The sequence below is a fragment of the Myripristis murdjan genome, chromosome 11 (assembly GCF_902150065.1).
Source record: "Myripristis murdjan chromosome 11, fMyrMur1.1, whole genome shotgun sequence".
Classification (NCBI taxonomy): Eukaryota; Metazoa; Chordata; class Actinopteri; order Holocentriformes; family Holocentridae; genus Myripristis; species Myripristis murdjan.
In genome coordinates this window covers 7,694,087-7,713,693 of record NC_043990.1, presented here as the reverse complement: position 1 = coordinate 7,713,693, position 19,607 = coordinate 7,694,087, and the positions used below count along the sequence as shown (strand labels likewise).

The 19,607-nt window shown below is 40.8% G+C and overlaps 3 protein-coding genes across 3 annotated transcripts in view; all 3 read left to right on the top strand.

The window, feature by feature from the left end:
* LOC115368109 (class I histocompatibility antigen, F10 alpha chain-like) overlaps positions 1–12,051 on the top strand; it is an 80,448-nt gene extending 68,397 nt beyond the window's left edge. The window contains exons 2-3 of the mRNA XM_030064103.1: positions 10,726–10,992; positions 11,759–12,051. Coding sequence (XP_029919963.1) covers positions 10,726–10,992; positions 11,759–12,051 — 560 coding nt within the window. The remainder of the gene's footprint in view (positions 1–10,725; positions 10,993–11,758) is intronic.
* LOC115368084 (uncharacterized) overlaps positions 1–19,607 on the top strand; it is a 447,723-nt gene that overhangs the window by 10,863 nt on the left and 417,253 nt on the right. The window lies entirely within an intron of this gene.
* The window catches only part of LOC115368090 (class I histocompatibility antigen, F10 alpha chain-like), a 410,352-nt gene that overhangs the window by 67,909 nt on the left and 322,836 nt on the right, over positions 1–19,607 (top strand). Inside the window, exon 10 of the mRNA XM_030064077.1 lies at positions 14,904–14,979. Coding sequence (XP_029919937.1) covers positions 14,904–14,953 — 50 coding nt within the window. The 3' untranslated portion in view covers positions 14,954–14,979. The remainder of the gene's footprint in view (positions 1–14,903; positions 14,980–19,607) is intronic.

Genomic DNA, 19,607 nt, shown 5'->3' with positions numbered 1-19,607 from the left:
GAGTCTTAAAAGACCATATTGGTGGAATAATGAGCGAGTGGGAGCATTGACAGTGGACCAAGACAAAGCACGTATGACTTTCTTTTGAAGACTCACAAGTTTTAGAAGGTGACTGGGGAAGGTATTACACCATATGACATTGCAGTAATTCAGGTGGGGTTCGAAAAGGGTTTTGTACATAGTTAGTAGGGCGGATAATGGAAGGGAATGTCTGATTTTGTAAAATAAACCAGAGGGACAGAGTTTAATTACAAAATCAGAAATCAAATTGAAGAGGCGCTGTCAGTGTCCTTTTGTGTATGAACTGGGAAGAAATGGATCACTAATTATTTATATCATAAATCAAAAACAAGGCCAGGGAGTTACGGAGTCAAGTGCACATATAAAAAATCAGTAACAAAATTAGGAATATTTAAATTACTTTTGGATTATTAAGACACATTTATAAAGAAAATTGTTTTTACTTAAAACAACAGATCGTTCTACAAACATGACAGTACAGTCAATCATGACAGCAGATAATGACAATAATGCTTCAGTTAAAAAAAAAAAAAGCTTGGATCTCTGGCCTGTCTGGAAAATATTCAGATGGGACAAGAGAATGAGAGGAACCTTGACCCTTCCTCCTGCAGATCACAACACAGTTATCTGAAAAACTTGGTGTACTTATTCTGCTTTGGCTGTATGTAACAGGGTCAGTTGTGCAGCAGCAATATGTATATGTGTAAAAGATTATGTACAGTAGTTATTGTGCTATAATTACACAACATCTGTGTAACTTTAAATTAATTTAATTTTTATTTATTTTAGTTAATACCTGACAGGTTGGGCCTCCGGGTCAGCATGTGTAACTTTAATTTGAGTCTGTACCCCGACGTTCCTATATAGTGTGACACCGCCTCTATAGCTAGTGTTTTCATTCCTTTACCTTCCCTTTTGTTGTTGGTCTCCATGGGAGAGGTAAGCGGCCTTGCAGTTGGGGGAAATTTATGTGTTTTAGCCTCTGCTGATTGCATTTGTAGGTTTGCTGGCTTATGAGGTGCTTGCAATGTGCTACAGCATGTTTATGTGTCATTTGATTTGTGTAGGGGCACAGTTTATGGAAGAAACTGACCAGAGGATTTTGTGTTTGTGCTGTTCTCATCATGTATACTATGTTCTGTTTTACTTTTGTGTTATTTTACTGCATTTGTTGTTAATCTCCGTGGGAGAGGGGCACAGTTTATGGAAGAAACTGACCAGAGGATTTTGTGTTTGTGCTGTTCTCATCAGATTAAATGTAAACTGCCTCCAAAGATATCCTCGCCTGAGTCTCTTCCTCAAACAACGCAGAGTACTAACACAACCGGTTACACTTGGTGCTGTGACGACCCGTTGCATCCCCGATCAGCGCCCGTCTGGTCCCCGGGGTACGGCTGTGGACACCTGGCTCCTGTCTTCTGCCCCCTACTCATCGCTGCTGCTCCACAGTGTCAGAACACTGCGCTTGCTCCCGAGTGCGCGCGAGGTGTGCTGACCGATTATAAACTCGTTAAAGAGACGTCCGTGCACTGTTTTGGAGTGTGTGGATATTTTTTCCCCTTTTTTCCCCCCTCCTGTGATTTTATTTCGTGTTGGTTTATGCTGGTGATACTGCTGTGACCAGCCAGTACATTGAATGGACACTTTGATAATTAGAGTTACAGATAAAACAGGAACTGTGTAAATAAAGACAAAAAACCTGTGAGGACGTATTATAACTGAAGACAGGTTGATGGGCTTATGATTTATATTGGTGAAGTATTTGGTGAACTGAGCCTATTTGTTTTGCATCATTTTATTTTGTTTTTATTTGTCATCCCTTATGAGTGGTCATGCTCATGTAACTTTTAGTGAACCTGTGGGGGATTTAATGCTCTTTACTTACACTCTGCAGTGCTAGGCTCATACTGTTGAATTGTGCATAACTGTTACAGTGTGCCTTACGCTTAAAGTGTTGATTTTTTTTTTTCTCTGCCTATATTGCACTTATATTGCTATATTGATATAGCTCTTTGTGGTGTCGGGTAGATATTTTTGAGGTTCATAATATGGATGAACATTTGCCTGATGTCAAATTTGGGGTGGGCATGAGACAACGGGTTGGTTTTTGTCTTCCCAAATACACAGCTGATCAGTCAGTTAACCCACCTTTGACCCTCACTGCTAGTTCCAAATCAATTACCCAGTCAGACCCCAAGCCCACACAAGTCATATCTGTTGATGATTTTGGAGACATGATTACAAATCTGGCTAAACAGATTGGAGAAAACATCCCAGCCAGCCCAGAGAAGACTATAGCTTTTGACCTGAACACACTGACATGGATCGCTCCAACACCACAGGCTGTCATCACCAAACACAACTGGGACAGAGATGCAGGTCGAAATGAGGGCTGGAAGAACTACCTCACCCAGGAGTGCATTGATTGGCTGAAGAAGTTTGTGGACTATGGGAGGAGCACTCTGCTGAGAACAGGTAGACTCACCTGGCCTGATGGTCACACCTATGTTCATATGCCTCTTCTGTTTTTAATATGCAGTAACATTACAGTGAATATGAAACAACATATAGAGATGCACTGTACATAAAACTGTAGTGTTGTTGCTGTTTTTTAGGTTACACACACGTTTCTCAACTATTTCTCTGTCTTTCTTTGTTTCCTTACCTCTCTTCCTCCTGCCTGCTTCTCTCTCTTTGTCTCCCCTGTTTACTTTTTTTTTTACTGAAACTGAACGCCAGACGGACCACCGTGCACACAGTGAGTCGTTTACTGGTAGAAGTAAGAAATACTGATGACTAAAAGTGTCTGCAACTTTTTTCTTTTTTTTAATTGTCCAGTTATGTCAATACATGTGTAGCGTTTTTCCAGTTTTACTGCTTGTATTCTTTTTCTTATATCCCAGAACAAAACAATTACATTTTTTGTTGTTTTTTTCTTCTTTCATATTTGTTTTGATCTATTATTATAATTTTTCAGCATGTAAGTGGCTGGAGTTGTTGGGTTGTTGACAGTGTTTCCTCTGTATTCATTTAGCAGCAGTGCCGCCACCACAGTGAGGAAATCACCACTGTAAGACAAATGATAAATAAAATAGAGTTTGTAATTCACTTTGACTAATGTCTAACAATATCCCAGATGGTTTAGAAGTATTGATTGTGTTGTGATTAAAATAAACATTTTTAGCACTAGAACCTCAACTTAGACCCAAACAGAGACAGACATGGAACAAAACTAGAGTTATCGCCCTTAGCGCCACAGCTGCAAAAAATGACAGAGAAAACACTGCTGTGGGACTTTTTGTAAGTTTCTGTGTAAACAGGGGATGAGTAAAAATGTAGAAAATATGTTTTGGTTTTGGATTATATATATGTATTTATGGAGATGGTGCCTTTCCTCTTCTTTGAACACATACAGAGCACCATCGCTCCAAATGTGTTAATGGGTTTGGATTGACTTAATGAATGTCAAAGTCAGTTGCGTTCCTTTTTATATCACTGTTTTGCTTTTCAATACAGTTTCGAATAAACCATGTCTGGTTTTTTTTTTTAAAAACTAGTATTCTTTTATCTATTCATCTGTAATTACAGTTAAGATAAGTGTTAGTTTTTGCAGTGCATGTGCCATAACTTCGGCAGTGTCTTTTCATGTGTCATTCACTGCCTTTCCTTCCGTTCATCATCTGTTCATTTACATTTTGTAGAGGCACTGTCAGAGTTGCACTGTCATGTATAAACTGGGAATAAATGGATGACTAATTATTTATTATTTATATCATAACTCAAAAAAAGGTTGGGAAGTTAACGTGCTACAAAGACATTGTGTAATTCAGGTAAACAAGGAGAAAAAACAGTAACAATAATATATGATGGCAAATTGCCATTTCACTTAGAAGAATCTGACAAATTTACATTATTATTGCAAGTTATTGCAAAGCTCCTCACACACTTTTAAAAATTCGTATATTTGCATCAATACATGACACACAGAGGAACAGAAGCCCCCTGTCCTGTTTGTCATCCAGGGAGAGGAAGTGAGGTGAGTTATGGTGTTGAATAATGAACTGAAAAGTGGTTTTGCAGAACATTATTATGTCAGAAGTTGACCTTGGACATTTTGAATACACAATGTCACGATTTCATTTTATTCTGTTTGACATTTGTGTGAAACTTTGTCATAGTTATTAATATTAAATGTATCTGGTTACCTTTTCATTTTTTCACAGTAACTTGACTGAGGTAGAGGATGTTTCTAAGGTGAACAAAAGATTGAAATACATGGTTCACTTACAAATCAAAGTGTACATTTGTATCAGATATTAAGTTTGGCATAACACTGGTGACGTACAACACAGATCAGTGTAATGGGAATCTGTGGAAACAGATGAGCTGAGCTCATCTGTTGAGCTGCAGAGAGTTGTGACTTGATAATCTCGCTGGTTTTTCACTATTCTTTGGTTTTCCTGGGGTTGGTTGACCATTAGTCTACTCAAACCATGTAAAAGAAAAGGTTTTGTTAAATCTTTTGAGAAAGGGGGAGCTATTGGAGGCTATATAGTCACACACCCTACTTATCCAACATGACTACATCAGCAAGACCACCATCACGTCAAAGAAGCCCCATCAAGTTGACATGTCCAGTGCCTGTGAGGACCACTCCTCAGGTTGGCCTATGCATGTCTTCCAGACATCTGAGGTCTGCTTTCAACATGAAGGAGACGATAGATATGTTTATGTACTGTCTGTCATACAAGGACAGTTATGTAAAAATGCTGCTCATGCTGTTTCCTGTCATGAGCGACCATTTCTGTGCTGCAAAAGAATCGTTCATTTTTCATGCTGGGTAGGCCTCAGTGAGAGGATTCATGGTGATAATGTCATACACACATTGGCTCAGTGAATCTGGCTTAGAAAATTGCTACATTTTTAAAAATGTAGCAATTTTTTTTTTCCAAGTGCTGCAAGGACTCTGAATTTTGTGAGACAAAGAGAATTATTATCACAGCATGCACTCATACCCTGTAACTGCAACTAGTCCACAAACCAGTGATTTTTTGTTTGTTTTTTAAATTTATATAACAATGCAACGGGGAAAACCTGATAAACTCTTTAAAGCAATTAACTGTGGAAAGGAGATTCAATCCCTCTGCACCCAAAATGTCCTACAAGGATTAGGTCTAGTCTGTCAAGGTATTTGATAAGAACTGTCATGTGGAATAGTTGAAGACATGAGACATGTTTACATATGCATTTTAAACTGTTTATATTTACATAGAATAGTAGAGGTGTGCAAGTGTATGAACAGTATGAGGGGTCATCAAATCAGGATGTGCCTACTTCTTTGTCAAACTCCCACAGCGATGACATCAAGGAAGATGACCCACAGCAACAGGGCTGCCCATTATTGGACTGGATCACACCATCTATGAGTAATGCCGCCAATGTGATTGTTGCACATTGTTTGAATAATATTTAATTAAGTGAGCCTTTTACAGCTTACCCAGATACAGTATTTAATAACATCTGATCTGTTATTATATTGTCTTTCATGGAGATTCCCTAAAAAAATGGGAAAATATCGTAATTTCACTATAATTTCATTGACTAGAAGTCAGGCCAGGTGGGAGAATGTAAGAGTGACTATTTTGTTGATATGTTTCCCACTCTTCACTGTTAATCTAATCTACAGTATGGTCAGGTAATGGAATCACAAAATCTTATCAGATGGGGATCCCTGAGACTACACCTCATCAAATACGGGTCCATGCCTTGATGTGTATCAGTTTGGGGATCCTTGACCCCAAAAAGGTTAAGAACCACCGCTCTGCATCATGTCACACCCTGAGCCATCAGTCACACACTGAAGACTGTTAGAGATGGACCAATACATCATCTGTCCAGAGGTGGCGCTGTGACACTGCTGCTTCCTCTGTGATGTTACATCCATGGTTGCTTAGCTGAGCCTGACCTCTGACCTTCCTGTGGATGCAGGAAGTGAAAAGAGAATTTCCCTACAGAGATTAATCAGATTATTATCACATTCCTATTAGATTAATACTGTGTGCTCCTCCCTCCCTGTGACAGGAGCTGCTGCAGTTTGAGTCGTGGCCCAAAATAACACCCCAATTTTGGAAAACCTGTTAAACAGAGTTAAACAATTCTGCCCATTTTTATATTAGAAAGGAGAGACTGTTCTGCTAACAAGCACTTGCCCAAATGGACTGGAAACATGGAAGATTTTATTTTCTACTGTTACTTTTCATTTATCTGACACCAGGAAACTTTGATTGGTGGTTAAAGTTGAGTTATTACAAGTCTATATTCACTGAAGAAGATTGTTTTTTTATAGTTAGAAATCAGAGCCTGTGGTCCGGAGCTGAAGGCCTTACTGATGCTGTAACAGATACGCAGCGTGTGTCGATGGTGAGGCGCTCAAAGTGAAAGCCAGGCCGGTCCAGAGCAGGACTGATGCTGATGCTCTGAATATTCATGAACACTGTCAACACAAACTGAGAAATGTGACATCAGCAGATTTTTGATGAATGATCTCAGCTCCCAGTTTCAACTAAATCAAAGGAGCAGTCAAATATTTCACCTTTGAAATGGATCAAACCTGGAATGAACAACTAATAACTAATCAGTCACTCTAATCACTGACACATTTTAAAGATCTGCTCTTAAAAAACCCACATCTCTCTGGTGTACATTGATTTTGTTTATGATCATTCTTGGGATTATAAGTCACTTCTTCTATCATCCCACTGGTTTTAGTAGCTGTCTGTGAGTCAAATAGAGCTGCAGTCTCTCTTTCTAACAGTTTATTTTTTTATAGAACAACTTAAATTGTTCAACTCAACCTAGTAACCAATAACATCAGCCTTTTCTGAATTTCTATTGGCCAGAATCAGGTTCTTGTACAGCCCATTTGTGACTGCTTCCTCTGAGCAAGACATACACACAGACCGGAGGGAAAGTTTGATCAGTCAGACGATTTATTAAATATTCTGAATTTTATTTCTTAAACAGAACAAGATGAAGGGGTTAATTTTATTGCTCCTTTTCTGTCATGTTGCATCTCCAGGTAAGATCAGCAAATAAAAGCAAGAAATAAAATAAATAAGACGAAACATGGGACAGAAATGCAGCAAATAAAATAAATTTGTAGACTGTCACACTCTTGAGTCACATCATTGAACTTACTGTAATATTTTACTTTACCAGTCATGTGTGTGTGGGGGAGCCCCGGAATGCACTGGGCAAGGATCTATATTTGTTAGCAGCAGCCTGCCTGGTCAAACGGAGAGAAATGATAGCACTTCAGAGATTAGTCAAAGGATTTTCGAAGGAGTGTGTACAGTTTCTAAGGGAAGAAAAACGTAAATAAATAAATGAACAGTGCAAGTCCAATCAAGTAATAAACATGATATACTATCAAGATGAATTACTGTAAAATAAGACAAAGAGTAAATGAAATGGCATGAAGTAAAAGATTCTCACATACTTATCTCCAAATATTATAATTAACTAGTAGAAATAATAAGATCATAAGAAACAACAGGTGTCCATATGGGATTGATATGTCTATGAGCATATGCGCATATGAGGCTGCCCACTCACACCTGCCAGCTCCGAATGTTGACTGGCTGCTGAGAAAGCCCCTCATTCTAAATATGTGGGTGAATCTTGAATATGGGTTTCCCTAAATTTGTGCAACAAATCTACAAATAGTAAGGATTCACACAGGGAGTCTATTTAGGATTCAGACGGTATATCTGGCAGTTCAACCAGTTTAGGTACTGGACGGGTGTACATTTTGCTCTTCACCCTCATATCAGCAGACCTGACTTTGCCATCTGTAGCAGTGGTGACATGTTCAGTGGTTCCAGTGGGTGATAAAGTATGTGGCAGCTGTGGTTCAGCCACCATTGTGATTTGCCCGACAGTCACTAAGGTGAGGTAAAGGCAAATAATCCTTAATAAAGCGGGACCAGAACTGGTTCGCCAGTGTCTGGCTGTGGCAACAGTGATGCCATTGCAACATATTACTGTCAACAAAGAAAGTCTGTGGCAGAGATGCCTCATCATGAGCAGGGGGTTGGGTATGATGGTGTAATGGTGTAATGGGTCCACCATGTTAAAGAATACATATCCGACGGGTTTTGACTCAACCGCTGTCAGCATAGTCAGAAGAGCCTCCTCGGACACAACATGACTCTTCAGCAGTACCTGGAGAGCTGACTTCACAGAGCGGGTCTGCCTCTCCATGGCCCCACCAAAGTCAGGTGCCTGTAGGGGACTGAAGCAGAGAGTTATGCTGTAATCCCTCAGTAGGCCCTGCAGCTCTTGCTCCAAAGCACTTCGTGCCTTGGTGAGGTCCCTTTCACCACTTTTGAAATTAGTCCCACAGTCTGAAACAAGTTCAGTGGGCTTCCCCTACGTGCAATGAAGCTCTGCAGAGCAAGTACAAAGGAGTCACTTTCTAAACTGGAGTAAATCCAGGTGTACACAGTCAAGCACTTAAATATGATTCCCCACTTCTTTTCTTGCTGGTGACCAACACGAGTAGAGAAGGATCCAAAACAGCCCATGCCTGTTGAATAGAAGGGGGGGCGATGCAGGAGAAGGCAAATGGGTGGAAGGTCTGCCATTTTGGGGATGGTAGGTGCTCCCCACCAACATTGACATTCCACGCACTTTAATGTTGCTGTACAGCTTGTCTGCCTCAGATCACCCAATAAAAAACCATTGGGTGGAGGTAATCATGGCTTCAGTCTTCAGCACATCACAACCTGTCCCCCACTCTGATGAGGCCTGTGGTGTGGTCATACTCATGGGACAATGCACAAATCATGCTGGAATAGGACACAGGCTTATATGCTTGCAATAGTTTACTGTCCTTGGATAAGCGGTCCTGTTGCACTCTGGATAAGTGCCAGTTTTATGTATGTCTGAGCTGAGGCAGGTGAATTGTTAGCTGTACTGTGCAGAGCCTGCATGGTTGCTGTAGTGAGATTTACCTAAGTACCGAGCTGACTGGGGTCTGGTAGTGAAGGGTCGGTGAAGACTGAGACTACTCCACAGAAAGGGCTCTTTCTCAGCTCTGGCTGTCACACCAGCCACCAGATTGATAAAGTTCAGCCAGATGTTTGTCTCATGTGATGTCATCGGTTAGATAAATAGTTGAGTTCACATATCCCTCTCTGTGAGCTCATGTGTTTCCGCAACACGTGCCCACAAAGGTCTAACCACATGAGGTTGAGTTCAGCCACATCAGTGGTGGAGTGGTTTGGCTATGTGGTATGGTCAGTTCCCTCTGCAGTGTCTGGCACAGCTGTGCCCCTGACAGAGCTGCACTAAGCTCCAGACAAGGCATGATAGCTGTTGTTTAGGCCTTCAAGTAGGCCACCGCCCCATTAGCCTTCTCTGATGCACAACAGAAGATTTGCAAATCCACAGGGACGACAATAAATCCACATCTTTAGGAGGTTGGCCCCTGTGTCTGTAAAAGTATGGATCATACAGATAGCATTGAGCCAGCCTTTCTGCAGCAGATGATATTTGTAGTGCTCAGGGGAGCTTGAGAACCCCCATGGAGTGGAGCTGTTTGGGTAGGTGGCACAGGAAGTGTTTCTTGAGCCACATGTTTGGGAGGAACCACAGGAGCTTGTGCTGCTTTCCATGGCTCTGTCTGTTGGCTCAGTGATTGTAGAGCTGGGGAGGGTTGATGAACAGGATGGTGTGGCTGCTGGCTGTATCTGACAGAAGCCACCGGCTGGAATGCAGATGATGTCCTTTTCACTGATATTCCCATAGCTGGTGGAGCTGATAGGGCTCAGTCCAACTGAGGGGACACCCTCAAAGGTGTAGGCAGGGCAGCTGATGTTGATTGCTGCTGAAGACCTGGCTGAGAGGCAAACTACTGCCAAAAGATGAACTGTTGTTGAGAGGGAGCAGTGAGGAGGCTGTGGTGCTGACTGACAAAGCAGGTGAGGCCACCCAAACTCCCTCTGTAGTTTCTGTACAGAGAAGGGGTCGGCAATTAAGTTTGGCCTCGGGCCATATTTTTTCCAAGCCATTACATGGTGGGCCACAAACAAAACAATCGCTAATTTATTGAATTAATAGGGGAGGATGAAAATAATAGGCGCACGTGAAATGACAGAACAGACGTACTGGCGTCAATAATATGACGCCTATGTCCGTTGTTTGAGTGACAACTTGTGTTTTAGAGACTATTGGAATATCAGCACCAGGCGCTGTCCGCTGACGTCATTTGTTTTTGTATGTTAAGCGTCCACGCTGCACCTCGCTGATGCGCTTATTCACCCTCGTATCCAGATATAACAAATAAGAATTTAGATCGATTGAAATGTTTCTCTTCTGAAAAATGAAGTTTCCAAATAAAGAGCTTTTTTGAGACTGTCAGTCTGATTTTTAAAAAGTATAATTTATTTTTTTTTTATTTTCATTCTCTAGTTCAAACAATCTCATGGGCCAGATGTTTTTGCTTGCGGGCCACATGTGGCCCGGGGGCTGCTAATTGCTGACCTATGAAATAGAGGAACTACAACACTTTTACAAAATAATTGAAAGTTGTCCACAATTGGTTGATCTATGCACAAAAAACACATGCTTCAAATTGGTGTTATATTTCATGATTACAAATGTTTGTCTTAAAAAAAATCATAAATCTGATTTGTCCTACAGTGCTTCATTCCATGAAGTATTTCTACACAGCATCATCTCAAGTCCCAAACCTCCCAGAGTTTGTGGCTGTTGGTTTAGTTGACGGTGCTCAGATTGTTTACTACGACAGCAACACACAGAGAGCACAACCCAAACAGGACTGGATGGTCAACGTGACAGCTGAAGATCCTCAGTACTGGGAGAGGGAAACTGGCAGCTTGTTGCGCTCCCAGCAGGCCTACATAAAAAACATTGAGACTGCAAAGCAGCGCTTCAACCAAACTGGAGGTTTGTTAATGTTTCTCTTCATGCTGCTAAAATAGACTGTTAAACAGTCCATGCAACACTCCATCAACACTTCTTTATTCTCACATTGTCAGCTGCTTGATACTGAAGTTTTAGTCCCTCACAGATTTGAATGAAACACAGTCAGTTGGTCTTGGATGCAGTGTGTGCAGACCATAATAAATATATGGTAGAAACAAAGATTAGATAATATTAGCTCTGTATTGACTGCTGTGTGTCAATCCCTGAAAGAAAATATAACAGAGTTATGAATTTGATAATAATTAGTCTTAGTTTGTCCCACTAGGCAGAAGAAAAAGCCAACATATGCATGTCTAAAAGCTGTTGGTTGTATGGAATTATTGATGGATGGTGTGCTGGTTTCTGCTGCTCACATGAAGCTGCTGCCTTCAACAGTGTAGATAAAGTGTGTGTTGGTGTGTGTGTGTGTCAGTGTGTCTCTATGGGAAAGAGTGGATAGTGACCGTGTTAGGATGTCCGTGTGTTGGACAGCAGTCTCTGCCTCTCTGTCTCTCTCTCAGCTGTCCACACTGTCCACATTATGTTTGGCTGTGAGCGGCGTCCATCCAGCCAATAACAGCAGCAGGTGTAGATCTTCAATTATGGCGTGTGTGTGGGTCAGTGTGTCTCTGTGGTGAAGATGTGATATCAACCACTGATAGATGTGTGTGTATGTGTGTGTGTGTGTGTGTGTGTGTGGATCTCACTCTGGTTTACTGCAGACTCTGTTGCTGTGTCTCTCTCTCAGGTGTTCACATTGCTCAGAAAATGTACGGGTGTGAATGGGATGATGAGACTGGAGACGTGAATGGATTTGATCAGCAAGGTTATGATGGAGAAGACTTTATAGTGCTGGACCTGAAGACACTGACATGGATCGCTCCAAAACCACAGGCTGTCCTCACCAAACAGAATTGGGAAGAGAAAAGAGCTGAGTTGGAAATGTATAAGAACTACCTCACCCAGATTTGCATTGATTGGCTGAAGAAATATGTGGACTATGGGAGGAGCACTCTGCTGAGAAAAGGTAGACTCACATGACCTGATGTGTGTGATGGTCACAACTATGTTCATATGCCCCTTGTACTGCTAATGTACAGTAACATTACAGTGAATATAAACAAAACTCTATAGACCCACTGTACATAAAACTAATGCAAGCTTGTTTATTCAGCTTGTTTCTACTGCTTTCTGTCTCTGTTTGTCCCAACTCCATTACTCTACCTCTGTGTCTTCCCCTCTGTCTTCCCCCAAAACTCCAACTCCTTTCCTCTTTTCCTCTACTTCAACTTCAATTCTCTCTCTCTCTCTCTCTCTCTCTCTCTCTCTCTCTCTCTCTCTCTCTCTCTCTCTCCAGAGCTTCCCTCGGTGTCTCTCCTCCAGAAGACTCCCTCCTCTCCAGTGACCTGCCAGGCTTCAGGTTTCTACCCCAACAAAATCATGTTGTTCTGGACGAGAGACGGAGAGGACCTTTATGAGGACGTGGACCACGGAGAGATCCTCCACAACCACGATGGAACCTTCCAGAAGAGCGTTGACCTGCACGTTTCATCAGTCAAACCTGAAGACTGGGGGAGGTACAGCTGTGTGTTTCAGCTCTCTGGTGTCGAGGAGGACATCGTCACCAAATTGGACCCAAAAGTGATCAAGACCAACTGGGGCAAGACTGAGATCAAACGTTATGGAGGTGGGAAAGACATGTTTGGTTTATTTGTTCAACTTGATTTGCAGTGAATGTGTTTTGTTTTTGATCTTCTGGTCTGTTTCTGTTTTTGTTTTGTTTTTTTTGTTTTGTTTGTCCTGTTCAGTTGAGTTTTTTATTGATTTGTCTCTGGGTTTTTTGTTTTATGTGAAGTTTTAATCATGAATTTATCAAGCCCCCTGTCTCTGTTTTCTCATGCATAGAGATCAGTCTAAAATCCAACCACAAGCTAGCCATAAAAACTTGTGACATAAAATTGTCTTTGTTGCGTCAAAACTGAGATCAACTTATATAATAGTTTATGTTCTGAACTGCAAGTTTAAGAAAACACTAAGTCAAGTGAAGTCACTGTTAAACCAGTGCATAAATCTCATTCTGGTTCACTGATCACATAATTTGACCCTCAAACGTCTGAAGAAACATCTTAAAACATTTTATCTAAAGTTAATGCCCTCAGAAATATACAAAGACAATCTGGCAGAGGATACAAGGACCCACAGGGAATAAATAGGGCAAGACTAATTACAACAAAGCACAGGTGTGTGGGAAAAACTAGCGTGAAACCAAAAGGAAATAACTACACAACATACACAAGGGCAATCCTACAAAATAAAACAGGAATTGCACACAAACACATAACCCAGACAAGACAGAATATCACAACAGGTTCCTCAGCATCAGAGGCAAAGTAATAAAGGTCAGCTGTATTGAACACAGGACTGTGTTAATAAATATTTGGAAATATTTGATAACTAGATGAATGGATGTAATGGGTGGATGCACAGAATCCTGCTGTAACTGACTTTATACAGGCTCTGATTTCTTTAACTGACTCATTGATTCACTTGTTTATTTTGGCTCAACAGTGAAGCCCAGTGACCTGACCATCCCCATCGTTGCTGTGGTGGCTGTTATTGCTGTGCTCCTCATTGCTGGCATCGGATTCGCAGTGTACAAGAAGAAACAAGGTGAGGAACTCAAAAGTATTTCCCCATGGCATTTTTTGGCATTTACATTCTAAACTTTTGTTATGGCTGTTGTTGTGTTCTGTTTGTTCAGAGTGTGTGCTCTGTCCTTTTGCCCTACCTTTGTTTTAGCAAGTGTGCTGTGAGCGACGCAGGATTGGCTGAGGCTCTCCAGTCCCTGGATTGGCTGATCGTTCAGGAGAAGAGCTATATAATGCCCAAGATGGAGACAGTTAGGGCAGCAGCAGGCTCTCCTTGCCAGCCATTTCTTTGTTCTTTGCTCCAGTGTTGTGAAAGTGGTCTATGTATAGAGAAGTAGGGGTGAACTGCCATTTTGGTTAAACCGTTTTTCTCCTGTGTTTGTTCAGTAGGAAGGTATGTGTTTGGTTTCTTTGTTAGAATTAGAGTTTGTTGCTTTACAGGTACAATTGTTTTGTTTGTTATATTGGCCTTGGTTCACCCTGAAGCTACAAGTGTTTTATTTTGTATATTAGACTCTCATTTTTGTAAATAAACAAAAAGGACAACTTTGAGAAGTTTTCCTCCTGGCTACTTGGGACTTGAGGACTTGGGACTTGGGACTTGAGGAAGATGGGGCCTTATCCATGTTGTGTCTCAGCACCCCTAGACTGGGCCCAATACTTTGAATTCATGGTCTTACTTGGATTGGAACAAAAGTAGAACAAAGCTAAAATCTTTACTCACAAAAATAAGCAACCAGCACTAAGGACTGTAAGGCCAAGAACCGCAGCAGCAGGACAACCATTATCGTGTTCATGTAAGAGAGAAGTGCAAGGGAAAATAATAAGAGCCAAACAGAAAGTTGAGAGTAACTGAGTAAGAGAGGAGGAAAAAATTTGTAGGGCTAAATATATTGTGGCATTTATAACTGTGATAAGTGGAATAATTAGCCTCTCTTCTTTTTTTCAGCCTAACCCTAACCTTAACCCTAACCCTCCACCTTGTAAGATACATAGATATTGATTCCAACCAGGGAAATTCTGGAAGTAGAACTCACTTTTACTTGATACTCAGCAGATTTGAGTTTGCACACTACTATATGTATAGATGATAACTTGAACATTAACAAAACTAATAAATGCTTTGAAAGCTTTATAGATGTGCAGTCAAACTATTTCTGGACTTCCTCCTCCACTGGTAGTTTATAAAAATCAATGAGAGGCTGATGTAGTTGAACTAAACTAATTGTGTTTCTGACTTTGCAGCTCAGAACAGCTCCAAAACTGAAATTCAGAAACTGAATCCAGAAGCCTGATGGCCAAACAGACCACCATGCACACAGTGAGTTGTTTACTGGTAGAAGAAAGAAATACTAATGAGACTAAAAGTTTGTTTTTTTTAGTTTTCTCAATTCACTGATGAAGTCACTTCATGTTCACTTTGTAGCTGTAAAATGAATCTTCATCCAAAACTAATGAAGATGAGATTGACACCGTTTGTGCTGATTGTGAGGTTTTGGTGACGTGTGCACCGGTCAGCCAGACTTCCACTACGCCGGCTGTGCTCTGCCTTGCACTGAAAGTAGACCTGCGGCTCTATTTTCCCGGCGCAGCGCAGCGCAGCGCAGGGTGGTGCAGGGAGGCAAACCCCACACAGAGACAGATTAGTAGGATAAAAATGTGAATATCATAGAAGGTTTACACACCTTCAGTGGAGGATTTGAGTTTTCAGACTGTGACTTAAATGTTTTCTGCAGAACATTAGTCACAGATTTCTGTCTCTCTGACAACATTATTTTTGTATATTTTGAAAAGTTTATATTTTATAGTAAAATACATATATAAAATACATATATAGTAGTTTATAGTGGATACATTAATATTAAATGTATCTGGTTACCTTTTCATTTTTTGACAGTAACCTGACTGAGGTAGAGGATGTTTGTATCAGATATTAAGTTTGGCATAACACTGGTGACATACAACACAGATCAGTGTAATGGGAATCTGTGGAAATAGATGAGCTGAATAAGATTATTTCTAGTTTATTGTCACTGAACTGCAGAGAGTTGTGACTTGATAATCTCCCTGGTTTTTCGCTATTCTTTGGTTTTCCTTCTTAGCCACCCATGCTGCTCACGCTGTTTCCTGTCATGAGCGACCATTTCTGTGCTTTTCTGCAAAAGAATCGCTCATTTTTCATGGTGGGTAGGCCTCAGTGAGAGGAGTCATGGTGATAATGTCACACACACAGTGGCTCAGTGAATCTGGCTTAGAAGTATACAACACTGAGAGAGCTCATTTTTAAAAATGTAGTAATTTTGTTTTTTTTCCAAGTGCTGCAAGGACTCTGAATCTTTTGTGAGAGACATTATCACAGCATGCACTCATACCCTGTAACTGCAACTAGTCCACAAACCTGTGATTTTTTGTTTGTTTTTTTAATTTATATAACAATGCTACGGGGAAAACCTGATAAACTCTTTAAAGCAATTAACTGTGGAAAAGTTATTCAATCCCTCTGCACCCAAAATGTCCTACAAGGATTAGGTCTAGTCTTTCAAGGTATTTGATAAGAACTGTCATGTGGAATAGTTAAAGACGAGACATGTTTACATATGCATTTTAAACCGTTTATATTTACATACAATAGTACAGGTGTGCAAGTGTATGAGCAGTATGAGGGGTCATCAAATCGGGATGTGCCTACTTCTTTGTCAAACTCCCACAGCGACGACATCAAAGAAGATGACCCACGACAACAGGGCTGCCCATTATTGGACTGGATCACACCATCTATGAGTAATGCTGCAAATGTGATTGTTGCACACCATTTGAATAATATTTAATTAAGTGAGCCTTTTACTGCTTACCCAGATACAGTATTTAATGACATCTGATGTGTTATTATGTTGTCTTTGATGGAGATTCCCTTAAAAAATGGGAAAATATTGTAATTTCACTATTATTTCATTGACTAGAAGTCAGGCCAGGTGGGAGAATGTAAGAGTGACTATTTTGTTGATATGTTTCCCACTCTTCACTGTTAATCTAATCTACAGTATGGTCAGGTTATGGAATCACAAAATCTTATCAGATGGGGATCCCCTGAGACTACACCTCATCAAATACGGGTCCATGCCTTGATGTGTATCAGTTTGGGGATCCTTGACCCCAAAAAGGTTAAGAACCACCGCTCTGCATCATGTCACACCCTGAGCCATCAGTCACACACTGAAGACTGTTAGAGATGGACCAATACATCATCTGTCCAGAGGTGGCGCTGTGACACTGTTGCTTCCTCTGTGATGTCACATCCATGGGTGCTTAGCTGAGCCTGACCTCTGACCTTGCTGTGGATGCAGGAAGTGAAAAGAGAATTTCCCTGCAGAGATTAATCAGATTATTATCACATTCCTATCAGATTAATACTGTGTGCTCCTCCCTCCCTGTGACAGGAGCTGCTGCAGTTTGAGTCATGGCCCAAAATAACACCCCAATTTTGGAAAACCTGTTAAAACAAAGATAAACAATTCTGCCCATTTTTACATCAGAAAGGAGAGACAGTTCTGCTAACAAGCACTTGCCCAAATGGACTGGAAACATGGAAGATTTTATTTTCAACTGTTACTTTTCATTTATCTGATACCAGGAAACTTTGATTGGTGGTTAAAGTTGAGTTATTACAAGTCTATATTCACTGAAGAAGATTGTTTTTTATTGTTACAAATCAGAGCCTGTGGTCCAGAGCTGAAGGCCTTACTGACGCTGTAACAGATATGCACTGTGTGTTGATGGTGAGGCGCTCAAAGTGAAAGCCAGGCCGGTCCAGAGCAGGACTGATGCTGATGCTCTGAATATTCATGAACACTGTCAACACAAACTGAGAAATGTGACATCAGCAAATTTGTTATAAATGATCTCAGCTCCCAGTTTCAACTAAATCAAAGGAGCAGTCAAATATTTCACCTTTGAAATGGATCAAACCTGGAATGAACAACTAAAAACTAATCAGTCACTCTAATCACTGACACATTTTAAAGATCTGCTCTAAAAAACCCACATCTCTCTCTGGTGCACATTGTTTTTGTTTTGTTTTTTAAATCTGGCATTTCTCTATATGATCAGTCTTGGGATTATGAGTCATTTCTTCTGTCTTCACTCTGGTTTTAGTAGCTCTGTGTGAATCAAATAGAGCTACATTCTCTCTTTCTAACAGTTTATTTTTACACAACAACCTAAATTGTTCAACTCAACCTAGTAACCAATAACATCAGCCTTTTCTAAATTTCTATTGGCTAGAAATGGGTTCTTGTACAGCCCATTTGTGACTGCTTCCTCTGAGCAAGACATAAACGCAGACCGGAGGGAAAGTTTGATCAGCCAGACGATTTATTAAATATTCTGAACTTTATTTCTTAAACAGAACAAGATGAAGGGGTTAATTTTATTGCTCCCTTTCTGTCATGTTGCATCTCCAGGTAAGATCAGCAAATAAAAGCAAGAAATAAAACAAATAAGACAAAACATGGGACAGAAATGCAGCAAAAAAAAAAATGTCACACTCTTGAGTGAACTTACTGTAATATTACTGTAATATTTTACTTTACCAGTCATGTGAGTGTGGGGGAACCCCGGAATGCGCTGGGCAAGGATCTATATGTGTTAGCAGCAGCCTGCCTGGTCAAATGGAGAGAAATGATAGCACTTCAGAGATTAGTCAAAGGATTTTCGAAAGGAGTGTGTACAGTTTCTAAGGGTAGAAAAATGGAAATAAATAAATGAACAGTGCAAGTCCAATCAAGAAATAAACGTGATATACTATCAAGATGAATTACTGTAAAATAATACAAAGAGTAAATGAAATGGCATTAAGTAGAAGATTCTCACATACTTATCTCCAAATGTTATAGTTAACTAGTAGAAATAATGAGATCATAAGAAACTAAGACAGAAAAAGGTGGTGTGAGAACATCTCTGAATTTATAGACAGATGTCCATATGGGATTTATATGTCGGTGAGCATATGAGCATATGAGGCTGCCCACTCACACCTGCCAGCTCCGAATGTTGACTGGCTGCTGAAAAGGCCCCTTATTCTAAATCTGTGGGTGAATCTTGAATATGGGTTTCCCTAAATTTGTGCAACAAATCTACAAATAGTAAGGATTCACACCGGGAGTCTATTTAGGAGTCAGACGCTATATCTGGCAGTTCAACCAGTTTAGGTACCGGACGGATGTACATTTTGCTCTTCACCCTCATATCAACAGACGTGACTTTGCCATCTGTAGCAGTGGTGACACGTTCAGTGGTTCCACTTGTTGATCAAGTATGTGGCAGCTGTGGATCAGCCACCATTGCAACTTCCCTGACAGTCACTGAGGTGAAGTGAAGGCAAATAATCCTTAATAAAGCAGGACCAGAACTGGTTCGCCAGTGTCTGGCTGTGGCAGCAGTGAAGCCATCGCAACATGTTGGTGGGTGGGTGGGGGTTGGGTGTGATGGCATATAGGTCCACCATGTTAAAGAATACATACCCAACAGGTTTTGACTCAACCTCTGTCAGCACAGTCAGAAGAGCCTCCTCGGACACAACATGATTCTTCATCAGTACCTGGAGAGCTGACTTCACAGAGCGGCTCTGCCTCTCCATTGCCCCACCAAAGTCAGGTGCCTGTAGGGGACTGAAGCAGAGAGTTATGCTGTAATCCCTCAGTAGGCCCTGCAGCTCTTGCTCCAAAGCACTTAGTGCCTTGGTGAGGTCTCTTTCACCACTTTTGAAATTAGTCCCACAGTCTGGAACAAGTTCAGTCTTCCCCTACGTGCAATGAAGCTCTGCAGAGCAAGTACAAAGGAGTCACTTTCTAAACTGTTAAGTAAATCAAGGTGTACACAGTCAAGCACTTAAATATGATTCCCCACTTCTTTTCTTGCTGGTGACCAACACGAGTAGAGAAGGGTCCAGAA